The 14108-nt window shown below is 53.6% G+C and overlaps 1 protein-coding gene across 2 annotated transcripts in view; it reads left to right on the top strand.

The window, feature by feature from the left end:
- Phc2 (polyhomeotic homolog 2) overlaps positions 1 to 14108 on the top strand; it is a 98995-nt gene that overhangs the window by 47863 nt on the left and 37024 nt on the right. Inside the window, exons 2-7 of one of the 2 annotated variants that reach the window (XM_050152754.1) lie at positions 1012 to 1236; positions 3962 to 4123; positions 5112 to 5189; positions 5613 to 5777; positions 7314 to 7400; positions 8365 to 8677. In XM_050152754.1, coding sequence (XP_050008711.1) covers positions 1063 to 1236; positions 3962 to 4123; positions 5112 to 5189; positions 5613 to 5777; positions 7314 to 7400; positions 8365 to 8677 — 979 coding nt within the window. In that variant the 5' untranslated portion in view covers positions 1012 to 1062. The remainder of the gene's footprint in view (positions 1 to 1011; positions 1237 to 3961; positions 4124 to 5111; positions 5190 to 5612; positions 5778 to 7313; positions 7401 to 8364; positions 8678 to 14108) is intronic. The other variant, XM_050152764.1, reaches the window with a different exon arrangement.

The raw sequence follows: 14108 nt of genomic DNA, 5'->3' as shown, positions 1-14108 counted from the left end.
TAGCCCTGGTGAAGCCTGGCTCCAGTTTAGGTCAGGGCAGAGGAATTCTTGGGCAAGGGCCCCTCGGCAGTAAAAACAGACGATCTGCTGGGTGACCCAGGTCACAGGCACAGTTTGCAGACAGGCACTTGGCCTTTGAAAAAACAAAACAAAGAAACTACTTCTGTCAGCTCCTCACCTCTGATTCGGCTCTTCTCTGCTCTCTAGAGGGTTTTCATCCCACTTCTTACACCGCCTGAGCTGTGTGTACCTGGTGTAAATTCTGGTGTTCAGTTTATCAGTCCCAAAGACAAAGAGGTTGGCAGGTGTGAGGTGGCCCCTGGAGAACACATCAGAAATCCTCCCCCATTACTAGTTTTATCTCTTCTGGCAGATGGCACATGCCCTAGGCTTTAGAACCAGACACAACCAATTTCAAAATCCCCTAAAGGACCCAGCCTGGCCCTTTTCTTCTGGGTGCCAGTGTGACTCAAAGCCTCAGTTCAGAGCCAGACAAGGGCTGCATGCACAGAATCCCAGCACTGAGAAGGTGGAGACAGGAGGATTGCAAGTTTGAGACCAGCAGGGGCCTGCCAATAGAGAGTCTATCTCTAAAAGTCAAACCAAAATAAAACAAAAACCCTGAGTTCATTAGTGGCCGTGGCAGTCGCTTGGAAAGCTGGTGTGTCTGGCCAGTCTCGCTTGCTTATCCTCAGGAGGACCGTTCTCAGGCTGCCCACCCAGATGACTAAGTCCCTTACACAAATGCATGTACCCATGTAACTCTCCCATGTGTCTTAAATAAGCCCCAGATGTTTTCCAAGATAAAAATTCTGAGTAGGCTCACTGCGTTATTTGGAGACTAACAAGAGAAGGGTTCACGCGTTTCATTCAGACAGTTTTTTTCCCAAGTGTTTTCCATCCAAGGTGACTGAAGTCACAGATTCAGAAGCCCAGGGCACGGAGGGCCAGATGTTTGTGCATGTGTGACAAACATTTGCTAACTTCCCATTCCCTTCCCTTCCTCCCCAGCACCCACCTGCTCTTCTGCCACCTGAGTGTCCTGACTGCCCCTCATAGACCATGGAGAACGAGCTGCCAGTCTCCCACACATCCAGTCGGGCCAGTGCCACCAGCAACACCGGCGGGACCAGTAGCAGCAGCGGCTGCAGCAGCAGCAGCGGTGGTGGCAGTGGCCGCCCCCCTGCACCCCAGATTTCTGTGTACAGTGGTATTCCTGACCGGCAGACTGTGCAGGTAAAACCGTAATTGTCCTGGGATTATGTCCCTTCATCGACAAGGCTGCCCAGAAGGAGCGCTGGCGTGGTCTGGTAGGAAGCCAGGACAGTTCCAGATGGGCAGAGGGAGTGGGCCAGTGGGTACAGACTTGTGCATGATTAAAAGGGGGGAAGTGATGTTAGATGGGTCCAACACAGGAGGCCGAGAGAGAACTTAGATCAGAAGAGCCTGGCTCCCCGAGGGATGGTGAGGGTGTTGTCTGTGGAGAACAGAAGTGTGAAGGCGTTGAGGGCAGACAAGTAAAGCAAAGCAAGGTGACTGGGAGTCACTCAGCCGAAAGCAAGGCTGGCCGTCTAAGTGGCCATTGCCCCCTAAAGGACAACTGTAAGGGGCTGCGACGTCGGCTCAGCAGTGAATGCCTGCTATGCAAACATGGAGGCCTGAGCTTGGGTCCCCAGCACCCACTTTAAGGAAACTCTGTAACACCAGTGTTTCTGGCGGGGGGGGGGGAGGGCGGGGGGAGGGATGGAGACAGGTGAATCCTCGGAGCTCATTGGCCAGCCACCTAGCCTAACCAGTGAGCTCCAGAAGTGAAAGACCCTGACTCAGAAGGGGAGAACATGGTTGGGAGTGATCCAGGATGACACCTGACATTGACCTCAAGTTTCCTTATACACAGTCACATGCGCGCGCATGTGTGCGCGCACGGACACCACATGTACACAATACACACACTTACACATACAAAACACACACTCACACATACACAGTACACACACTCACACATACACACACATGCACCTGTATGCACACCCTACAGAACATATGCACACATACATACACAACACATGCACATAAACACGCATGCACCTGCACACACACACAATACACAATACATGTGCATATATACAATACACACACACACATATACACAACACTTGCACAGTACACATTCACATACACAGCACACACAATACTCATACACACACATACATATGCTCACACATACACACATTTAAGATTTTCAAAGACAGGTGACCCCAAACAATCCCTAGTCTTTGAGGCTCTATCACCTCTTTCTATCACCTCTTCCCCGAAGTTTTCCAAGTGCTATCTGTGAGACCCACCAGGGAGCTAGACACAGTCCCAAAATGTGGCTGTGATCCTGTACACCACCTGTTATGTCACGTGCCTGGAACTAGCTTCCATATCTATCTTTGTTGTTATTTTGAGAAAGGTTCTCACTCTGTATCCCAGACTGGCCTGGAACTCACTATTCAGTCCAGGCTGGTCTAGAATTCATAGTGATCCTCCTGTCTCAGGCTCTCAAAGCTGGGATTGCAGGCACGAACCACCGTGGCTGACCACATGTATCTTCATATAAGAATGGCTGTAGCCGGGCAGTGGTGGCGCACGCCTTTAATCCCAGCACTCGGGAGGCAGAGGCAGGCGGATCTCTGGGAGTTCAAGGCCAGCCTGGTCTACAAGAGCTAGTGCCGGGACAGGCTCCAAAGCTACAGAGAAACCCTGTCTCAAAAAACTAAAAAAAAAAAAAAAAAAAATGGCTTGTAGTTAGGCACAGGTTCATGCTTGATAAAACGAAGTCTCAGAGGAGGTAACAACTTACCACTGTGATGAAAGAAGAACCTAACTCTCTAGAAACCTAGCGCAGGTAGCCTTTGCCCTTCGGTGTTAGTCACGATAGTTTCTTTTTGGGCATCCTTGCAGCTAGGGCAGAATAGAGAAACCACTACTCCTGAGAAATGTTTACTCCAAGTAACTCTGCTGTTGCAGTTTGGATAAACTAGACAAGCGACCTCATGCTGTGTTGGTCTTAGGTCCAGAAGGATGAATGGGGGAGAAGCCACAGCAGAAAGTGGGAAGTCTGGGGATTCTGTTATACACCAGGCCACACTCCAGACTTTCACCTCTCCCAGTTATCTCTGCTTCACACTTAATCAAGCTGCAGTTCCTGTTCTCATCCCAGCCTCTTCCCCTGCCCTTCAAACCTGAGTCTTCAGCTCCTATTTTTAACATTTGGGTCAAATAGGTCCACCTCCTGTCGCTCACCAGAACTCTGGCAAAAGGCTGTTGGGGTTTCTGCTCTGATGGGTCTGTATTCAGCACCCATGCAGAACCACTGGGGTTCCTCCTGACCCCTTCTTGAGGAGGAGCCAGAGAGTCTCACCTACTGCAGTGGGAAGCAGGCCTAGTGAGGGAGTAAGAACAGGATGAATCTGAGGACAGCGGGATCAAAAGGACAGAGTTCATATATCAGGGTCTCGGAGCAGGGTGCACCGAAGAAGGGAATGGGGAAATGTGCGCAGCAGAGCATGGGGTTCTGGGGAATCTGTGACATCTGCCTGCTAGCCAAGAGCCCTGGAGCCACTTCAGAGAGATCCTCACCAGAAACCCTCTACCAGTCTCTGCTGGTCAGGGGCAACCCTAGGACCAGAGATTGGGGGAGCGGAGATAGGGCCTGCACAGGCCTCCCATGAAAGAGATGGCATCCCATGAAAGAGATGGCCAAGAAGGGAGGAAAATGTCTTTGAGTGTTTTTAGTCCTGGGGCTGGCACGGGAGGCTGTACTTCCCGCCGAGCAGGCTGAGCAGCGGGGTACTGGCAGCTGAGGCAAAGCACCCTGCCAGGCAGGAGCTGGAGACAGGTGTCCAACAGATGAGACAGGCAGATGTAAAACTCTGACACTCCTGTTGTGTCCCCCCACCCACCCCACACTTCTCAGGTGATCCAGCAGGCCCTGCACAGGCAGCCCAGTACGGCTGCGCAGTACCTGCAGCAGATGTACGCTGCACAACAGCAGCACCTCATGCTGCAGACGGCGGCCTTGCAGCAGCAGCACCACCTCAGCAGTGCGCAGCTCCAGAGCCTGGCGGCAGTGCAGCAGGTGAGTGACGGGCAGCCCCGGTGCCCAGGCGGGTTTGGGAACTAGATGGTAATGCGGGAGTTCTACGAGAGAAAGCACTTCATCTCCCTGCCTCCCCGTTCCTCTCAGGGCCCTCACAAAGCCCCCAAGAAGCAGGTGCTGTCCCCACGTGACCTTTAGCAGGTGAGAAACAGACACCGAGGCCTATTGCTGGCAAGTGGAACAGGGGTTTCTCACCTGCTGGCCCAGGAAGTGCTGAGTGAGCCCATTCAGTGACTTATCCAGAGGCCTGCCTAGCTGCGGATGCTCTCCTTCCACTGAGGGAGACATGCGTTTACTGGTGGATTCATTCCTTCACCTGACACAGTGGTTTTTCTGCACCTTCTGTGTGCAAAGTTAATGTCAGGCAAGGGTGCTGTGAACCCTTGTGTAAGAAAGCAAGCCCTTTGTCTGCGTTGCAAAGAGAGTGGCCTGCAGCAAGGACAGGAGGCTGCTCCTCCATCAGATGGGAGGGAAGCTCTCTCTGCTGAAGTAACTGTGCGGGTGACACTTCTGTCTGGAAGCAGATGGCCAGAGGAGAGGGACAGGTTGTACGTGCCAGTGTGCAAAACTCTCACGTGGTGCCATGGACTTCATGAGATGGAGTGGGTGGGCTGGAGAGACAGAGAGCTGGAGTTGGTTGCCGGGCACTGGTGATAGCCAACCGTCAGGGTGCCAGTGCTCTCAGTGGCTCCTCCTGGTAGATTTGGTTATTACTGGTTGTTTATGAGAGAAACAGGACCATGCTGAAGGCCATGTAAATGAGGAAAAAGGGGTTAGGACCATGCCTAAGGCCCATGTGGATAAGGAAAAGGGGTTAGGACCATGCCTAAGGCCCATGTGGATGAGGAAAATGGGGTTAGGCCCTAAGGGCTGCTCCCCTGATCACTATCCAGAGCACTTCCTGGAAAATAAGCCCATGAATGACTGAGGTAGATGACACTAGTGACCAGAATTTGTTCTTTTTCAGGCAAGCCTGGTGGCCAGCAGACAAGGAAGCACTTCCGGCAGCAGTGTGTCCTCACAGGCTCCCACCCAATCTCCTTCAGTGAGTAGGGCATGAGAATGGCAGGCAGAGTCCACATCCGTAGCCTGGCTCCTGCCTAAGATGCTCCCTGCTCCTGGATCTAGTCGAGGGAAGTCCTTAGCCATGTAGGGTCACAGCTGGAATCTGTTCTTCTTGTCAGAAAAAAAAAAAATCCAGGTGCTCTTTGTGGCTCTGATATTAGCACCCCACGATCTTCCTGATGTCCCGGCTCTGTTGCTGACTCTGTGCTTGCACCACAGGGTCCTCCCTGCAGCTGTGCATCTCAGCCAGCTGTGGGGCAGAGTCAGAGGAACAGAGCCAGAAGCAGGAGCTGGTCCTGAAGGGTGCAGCATAGGCCGTAGAACAGAAGAGGGAGGCAAAAAACAGAGGGGACACCATTGCCTCAGGCCTCCTGTTTCCTAATGTGCATGTCTTTCTCATCAGCTCAACCTGGCAGCATCGCCTGCCACGGCCCAGCTCATCAACCGGGCACAGAGCGTCAATTCAGCCACAGCCTCGGGCCTCGCCCAGCAGGCCGTGCTCTTAGGCAACACGTCCGCTCCTGCCCTGACTGCCAGCCAAGCACAGATGTACCTCAGAGCTCAGATGGTGAGCATGTGCAGCCTGGGTGTGCTCCCGGGCGGGGACATGGTCGGGAAAGGGGGAACTGGGAGATTAGAGATGGGGAACGGAGAATGCTGAGAACCAGGAGCACGAGGAAGGGGACGGAAGAAGCCCAAAGGCTGATGGGAGGCCATAGGGCTCAGGAAGGGTCAGATCCAAGATGGAGCCAGGGAAAGTCACCCGTGGTGCCTCGCTTCCCTCCTCTTCTCAGAACTAGCTAGGCAGACAGTGCAGGATGCGTGCCCAGATGCGTGCCTGGAACGCAGAGATGAGGAGACACGGGTGCTAGCTGAGCCGCCCCACAGAGGTGGCTGTCTCCCATGGCAGTCCTCTAACTTGGGGCCTCTCAGCTTGCCCCACTCTAGTTAGGGCCAGGTGAGCTTATTTGTGCAGAACATACCAGGGCTGGCACGGGCATGCCTGCAATCGCGCCTTCGTACCTGCCCCTAAAGAGTCCTTAGGTCAGACAACAGCAGACTGAGAAGCAACCACATAACCAGGGTGGGCTCTGATTGACAAGTCCTAGCTCATGCTCCCCATGCCAAAAGTGAGTTCTGGACACATCATTCTGAAGACAGTGTGGCCCCGCCCTGCCTTTGCTGCTCTGGCCTGAGCATCACGCTCGGAGCTTTTCCAGTCTCGTTGCCACACATTTCCTGGTCTTGAGCCTGGCACTGTAGGCACTTTCCCCTCGCCAGGCAATGTCTCCGACAGCAGCCCACGGACTTCTGTGTCCCCAGCCAACTGGCAGCCACACTTGACTTTACTCAGTGCCCCACTGGGGTCCTGCTGCCCATCTGCTGTCCCCTAAGCACAGAGGGAATGAGCCAGGAGATGTCCCCATTGAGCTGAAGGGAAGGTTCCCTGCCCAGACACCAGCTTATCCACGTGCACGCAGAGACAGCCACACCGAGGTCGAGGTCCAGCCAGTGGTGGCTCATGACCTGCACCCTCCAGATGCGGTGCAGTCACCATAGCTCCAGGCCACCTCCTTCCCCGGCTGTTGTGGCTTCCAGACTCCCCCACCCCCAGCCCCACTGAATCAAAAAAAAAAAATTTGACTAGAAAGTGACCACTACACATACCTGATTTGATTCTTGTTTTGATGTAGCCCCGGAGTCAGAGGTAGCTTAGACCTGGGAAATGGGCCTGTGGCAGCTGCTCACATTCCTACTCACCGGGATGTTGAGGAGACGGTGACTTGAGGGTCCCTCCGAATGAGGTCCTCACAGAGGGCTCTTGCACCCTGTCCCCTCACCTGTCTGGCTTGGTTTGTCACACCCCAAGCCTTTTAAGATGTCCAATTTCCCTGGGCTTCCTGCCTTCTCCAGGCTTCGTGCCCTGCTTTCACATCTGCCTAGCTGCCTTCACACCTGCTCCCTGGCTAAACTACTCTGCCCTGTGGCTAAGTCCACGCTGGGCAGGTAAAAGGCGCCTCACTTCCTGTGATTCCAGGCCCAGCCAGGTAACTTGGTGCAGGTAGCTAGGAGCTTAGGCCGCACTGTTCCTTTGTCCCCTCAGCTCATCTTCACGCCCACGGCCACCGTCGCTACTGTGCAGCCTGAGCTCAGCACTGGCTCCCCCGCTCGGCCCCCTACCCCTGCCCAGGTGAGGATCCCGGACTTGCGGGAGGGAAGGCGGGTGGGCAGATCTTAGGGTGGTAGGAGGTTGGCTACAGGTAGTCATGGGGGTGCTGGGAGTGGTGGGACTCTTCTAGGAAGTAGATTAAAAAAACAAAACGAAACCTGAACTCACTCTTCAGTTCCCTTCCAGCTGGCCTCCGCCTTGGCCCCTCTGAATAAACATAGTTAGACAGCAGAGGGCAGTGTGCTGAGGCGGTCAGGTGGGGATTGGGAGCTGGGGCACGCTGAGAGAAGGAACGGGGTGGGTCCTGGCCTCCTGCCTGTTGCTGCAACACATGGGTGCTATTATGTGTAGAAACCTGTGGGAGCTGAGAACACAGCTCTTACTCCGTCTCCCCACCCCATCTCCAGAATGGGGACCCGAACTCAAGGGTTGGAGAAGCTAGGTTATGAGTCCTGCACTGCCTCCCTGTGTCCAGCAGAGGGCACCAGGGACTGGGCTGAATAAATGTGTAGCTGTCTTGGAAACGCCTGGCGTTAACCTGGTTGTGAGGACAAGCTGGTCCTTTGCTTGCCTGCCGTTTTTTGTCCTGGCTTTTTCCGTATCATGCCTCACCTTAGTAGTGTGCAGTCAATTCTGACCGAATCGGGAGGAGGGACAGTACCAGCAGGAGTGATGTTGGCCTCTGAGCCCCTGTCCGCCCGCCGCAGCGGGGCAGAATTCAGTTCTGATCACTAGCCATACTTCCTGTGTTCTTTATAAACTCCACCTGCTCCTGGTTCCTCCTTCAGCCCCTAAGTACCCCCAAACCCCCGTGTGCTTCCCTGTCTGCTGTGTTTTTCTGTCTCTGTCTCTCTCTTGGTCTCTCCTTTTACAACCCCCTTTGGTGTTTGGCTAGTCCTGGATCCACCCTAACTTCCTCTTGCTTGTGTGTTGATATTTCTCCTTCCTGTATTCTCTGGACTCTCACAGGCCCCTCTTTTTTCAGGTACAGAACCTGACCCTACGAACACAGCAGACACCTGCGGCAGCAGCCTCCGGCCCTACCCCCACCCAGCCTGTTCTGCCCAGCTTGGCCCTGAAACCCACAGCCAGCAGTAGCCAGTCTCTTCCTGCCCTACCACAGGGCAGGAACACGGCCCAGGGTTCCCCTGCAGGTGCCAAGCCTGGTATAGCTGACAGTGTGACGGAGCCACTCAGGAAAGGAGATGGTGGCAGCAGCGTGCCAGGGAACATAGACGGCCGGCCTGTGCTCGGCCGGACAGTTCCTGCTGTGGCTTCTCACCCCCTCATTGCACCAGGTAAGGCCCCAGGAAGATGAAATCTGGGTTGTGGATCAAGAAGACCGTCTAAACCTTCCTTTCCATGTGTGCGTTAGGGCACCAGCCTCTCCCCTGTCCTCTCCCAATCCTGGGGTGTTTGCCAACTCCAGGCTCCATTTGTGCTTAGTCTGCCTTTAAGGAATGAAACCACATCATTAAGGAGAAGCCAGCCCTTCTTCTCAGTGACCCAACCCTAGCTCTGGGAGCTAGTAACAGTCTTAGTCCTGACTGGGTGGGGATTGGGAGTTGGACTATTTTGAGATCCCCAAAATTAGTGAAAGGGATGTGGCTGGCCAGAGTTTGTGAGAGCCACATGGGCAGATGGGACACAGGAAGCTGACTTTCTCATCCCTCAGCAGACCTCAGTTAACTAACGTGTGGCAGGCATGCCCCCTCTTCTGTGTGTGCCAAGGCCAGGGAGTTCAGGGAGGGTGGCACTGTGGCCAGTTCTGGGTCTAAGCTCTGAGCCCTGTGGGAGTGGGGGGGGGACCACCTTGCCTGGAGGAAAGGAGCTGGGAAAAGCTTGCCCCATGCTTGAGAGCAAATCTAGAGACTGAAAATCAGATGAGCTGATTTCAGATTGAGAAGAAATCCGTAGGCTCAGTCTAGCCTCCTTCCCTGCCCACTGGACCTCCCGGCACTGACTGTTACAGTCAGTCTTTGTGAGAAAACCCGCCCAGAACCTGGAAGCAGACTTTCCAGTCTAAGGGACAGGAGCAAACTATTGACCACAGGAACAAATATAGCAGGGACCACACACTTGGATTAAAGACAGTCCTTGTGGTCAACTCCTTGAGAAAGCCACTGTCCCTCGTCCTCACCCACACCACTTAGAATCCAATAGAATCCATTTGGCCTTTGAGTTTTTCTTGAGAATGTGTTACTAGATTAAAACCAAGGTGGGTAGGACTAGGGCGTCACTAGGTGGTACGACACTTCTCTAGAATATGTGAGACCCTGGCTTTGATCCCCACTGTCACCAAAAAGGAAAGAAAAAAAATAGGTCAAAGTATGATTTCTTACATAAGAGAGAATGCAGTTAAAAGGAGGGAGGCAGATCCACGAGCAAATCCATTCAGGTTTTTAATCCATTGTGGGCGCGGCAGGCAGCTACTCACTGCCAGCCTGGATGGGTCTGAGGCTGTCTCTCAGGCAAAGCAGCACCTGAGTCTTTTTATGTAAGCCCAGGCCAGCCTGGAACATATGATCTTTCAGTGCAGCCTCACGAGTACTGGGTTACAGGTATGCGCCAGCACGCCCCACTGGCTCCTGGGTCTTGAAGCATGAGTCGCACTAGCCCAGAGGATCAAGTAGGGGTGGGCATCCCAGGTGGGCAGAAGGAAGCTTGGGCCAACGGCAGCGCCAGTCATTTCTCCACCCTTCAGAGACTTCAGAAGTCACCCAGGACTGCCTTGCATAGGTCCTGGCTGAGCTGAGGAGGGCGCCCCCTGCAGAGGTCCACGGTTCCCAGTCTTCCTCCTGTCTGGCACTGCCTTTTCCCAGACCGCCCCAGTCTTGTTCTTTAATGGAAAAAGAAACTGAGATTCTGGTGGGGTCAGACTAGGGGGAGCCACATATGTTGAGAACATTAGGGTGGAACTAGGGCCCCAAAGCTCCTCCTAAAAGTATTTTTTTTTTTTTAAAGAAAGGCAAGTGGATGCCTTTTGGCGGGTCCTGCTAAGGTGTGCCACTAAGCAAACACACCACACAACAGAGTTAGTGCAAGAGGCTTATTGGGGGAGGGGTAGAGCAAAAGGCAGTGTCAGAGAAGGGACGTGAGCGAGGCAGGCAGACAGACAGACAGAACAGGGAAGAGGAACAAGAGAGAGAAAGGCAAGAGAAGCGAGAGAAGCAAGAGAGCGAGCTGCGCCTGACAGACACTTTGAAGGGGTGCGCATGGCAGAGAGCAGCTGACAGTCATGACCTGACCTCCTCGGCAGCTGAGGCAGGCTGCTTCTGCAGCGGGAGCAAACACCTCCTCCTCTTTTGAATCTTAACTACATTAAAAAAAAAATTCTTACTGAAAATTTTTTTCATACAACATATTGATCATCTCTTCCCCTCCCCAAATTGCTCCCAGATCCTCCCCACCCACCTCCAACCCACCCAACTTTTTTTTTCTCTCTCCTTCAAAAAAACAAACAAGAAAATCCAAGCAAACAAAACCAAAAGCAAAACAAGAAACACATGTCAAAAACGGAAATCAAAATATATACACTAAAGACCAATAAGACAAAAAAAAATGCCCAAACAAAGCAAAATGAGATAAAAATTCTACAAAAATACCATCGACTTTGTTTTGTGTTGGCCAACAAATCTGGGGCATGGGACCTATCCTAAAGAGTGGTTAATATACCCAGTGAAACTCTACTGGAGAAAACTGGTGCTTCTTCTGCTCTCGGGTGTAGTTGCTTCTTGGTTAGGGGTGGGAGCCCGAGTCATTCTCCCCTCTGCTCACTGGGCCCCTGTCTGGCTTGAACCTGTGCAGGCCTGCGCGTGTTACCACAGTCTTTGTGAGTTCATATACATATCAGCTCTGTTGTGTCTAGGAGACACTGTTTCCTTGGAATTATAACCATCACCTCTGGCTCTAACAATCTTTCTGCCTCCTTTCCCAAAAGGATCCCTGAGCCTTGAGGGGAGGGAGGGTCAAAGCCCCCTTCTAAGTTCCAGAGCTGGAGCAATCTCTGGACCCAGGACCTTGGGAATCCCATTCCTGCCCAGGCCAAGTGTAGCTTCTCCCTAAATTGAAAAACCAGCCCCAAATTCTAAGGGTTGTTCGAAACAAGGAAGTTCTTAAGCATCTCTGGAGGCTGCTGGCATCTCTGGGATCTCTAGGAAGTTGGACAGAGAGAGAGGACAGATCCTCCGGGACCGTCTGTCCTGTGGTGGAGAACGTGCCGGCAGTTTGTGCATGTCACTTCTCTCTACCTTTATTTAGGAGAGCCCTTTCTCGGTACTGGAGATGGGAAAGCTGAGGCCCTGGAGGTTTCCCCAAAAACTTACTCTGTATAGCCCTCGAAGTCACTCAGGTGGTCAGCGTGGGTTGGCTCCCACTCCACAGCCACTGCCCTCAGCACCACACAAGACATCAAGTGCCACCCTGGGTTCTTTCCGTGATCCGGTGCCTCCTTGCCTTTCTCTCCCCAGTGCCAAGCTCAAAGAGCCTGTGGGTTGGTTCTAAGACTGGGGTCTGTAGAGCAAAGTGGCCAGCTCTCTGTTCTTGAGCCCTGGACAGGTAAAGGACAGGGAACGGCAGGCTTTGTGGGTCACAGGCCTGGGTGTGATGGAGCCTGACGGTGTGGGCTGTGATGCCGAGCGGAGGCCAGTGGCCCCCACAGAACCTTCCGTGGAGGAGCTGTGTGCTGAGGGACACAAAGACCCTGTCCCCAGAGACACACATCAGTGGGCTTGGCATTGTTCCTGCCTCCCACTGTCTGGCCCATTCTTCCTTTCTCTCCCGCCCCCTCCCCTTCACAAGCCTCTCCACCCTCGACTCCCACCTCCCAAAAGGAAGGCAGCTGGGGGAGGCTTAGGAGCCACTGGGCCTCTCTGGGCCTGTGGAACAAAAAGACTGAAATAATTCTTTAAACCTGATGGGGGTGGGGGGCAGAGCAGAGCGGCACCTGTCAGACTACACAGTTCCTCAGGCAGAGGTGACTGCTGGCCTTCTGCCCAGCCGACCCACTGTGCGGCCATGAGGAAGGGGCAAATGAGGGAGAGTCGAGCAGGCATGCTTGTGCTTGTGAGAGAGCCCTGTACACTGGAGGGGGAGAGCGCTGCGAGCAGTGTGTTTTGTACACCGGAGCATTTTTTATAGCTGGCTGGCTAGCTGCCCCAGGAGGAAGGTAGGCAGTGGAGACTGGGGGTGGGGGTGGGGGGGAGCAGGGTAGCAAAGAGGAATGTATCTTCCCTGGGGGTGTTTCCTCCAGAGAGGCAAGCCCTCCTGCCCCAGCTGGGACTGCTCCCACTGACAGCTGTTTGGGGGCAAAGCCCCTCCCCCATGGCAAGCTCCCTGCTGTTCCTGCTCCTGTCACCTTGGCAACCAGCTTCTTTAGGCTGTGCAAATAGAAAAGGTCCCTTATGCCCTGAAAGAGGGTGGGTGGGGGAGGGGAGGCAGGGCAGGAGAGCAGAGCCTAAGATGTTGGGCCTTGGAAGGGAAGGCAAAGGGTCTGGCCCTGCCCTTTTTAGGGCTGGGAGGACGGGAGCGTGGAGGGCAGAGGGTCCCAGGGGCCCAGACCCTGGGGCAGCCAATACCTAAAGGAGCCTGGCCACGGCTCTAGCTAGGAGGCTTGGTCCCTCGAGTCCTCATTCTAGATAACAAACTCTGGGCTCTAGGTAACACTCGGGCCCAGATGTGAGGGGGAAGGCTACAGGCGAAGAGAGGTGTGCAGTTATAAAGGTGATTGTTGGTCTCTGCGGATCCTGCATCCCTTTCAGCCGTAGCTCCAGATGCCAGGCCTTTGTTCGGTCTCCTCAACCCGCCTCAGGCCTTGGCTCAGAGAAGGAGTCTTCTGATGGGCAGGCCTGCCACGGAACTGTTTTATCGCAGAGGGAGATTTCCATCTGTGGTAGGCTGGACGTAGTGACGGTTCAAGGACTCTTGGGTCCTATATTTTCCTCCCAAAGCAGCCGCCGAATTATATGGTCACACTGTCACTGAAAGAACGCAGTAGCCAGCTAAGCGAGCAGGTAGACCTGCTGTGCCGCTGCAGACCCAAGTGTCAGTGATTTGGATGTTACAATCGTAGAACTGGCCTTGAAAGTTCTTTCACCTGCCCACTCTAGGACCAAATTTAGATTGTGAACTCTTTCCTTGGGCTCAAGGGAAAATCCAGAACACATCTGTTAGCACTGTGGGGGATGCACTTTGCTTAACACCCTTCACTGCATGGGTGGGCATGATTGTGTTCATACACAAGTGCCTGCATATATGTGTACATCTAGGTGTCTGTGTGGAGAGAGAGAGACAGAGAGAGAGAGAACCAATCGCAGCATGTACGTGTCTCCTTTCACCCCAATGATGAGTATCCCACTCCACAAATGAAGAGGACGTGGCTTCTGCTGGATAATCAACAGCCACCCCCAAATCATTCTTATCTGTCTCTTCAACTCGAGAAATGTTCATTGACACTTTTTGTGTCCACCTCCATGCCAAACCATGGGAGTTACGGAGCTGAACAAGAGCTGAAATTCTATGAGAAGTTGTGACAATCTGAGCTGTTTTGAAAATGAGATTTTCAGGCAGGGAACAGAAGAGCTGCCTCAGGCAGCACTGAGGGTCACCCCAGTCCAGAGTGAGCCACACAGAGAAAGCTCACCATGGACACCTGTTGTCTCACCCGCTGCACCACCCAGGTCGACACCCTCATTTTCTGGACCCACTTTCTGTTTTGCTCAAAGCCAGTTG

This window comes from Alexandromys fortis, unplaced genomic scaffold, assembly GCF_014885135.2.
Source record: "Alexandromys fortis isolate MF-2015 unplaced genomic scaffold, M_Fortis_MF-2015_v1.1 scaffold_26, whole genome shotgun sequence".
In the NCBI taxonomy this organism is placed as follows: Eukaryota; Metazoa; Chordata; class Mammalia; order Rodentia; family Cricetidae; genus Alexandromys; species Alexandromys fortis.
The sequence above is the reverse complement of the archived record's forward strand: the minus strand, read 5'-3'. Positions and strand labels throughout refer to the sequence as shown.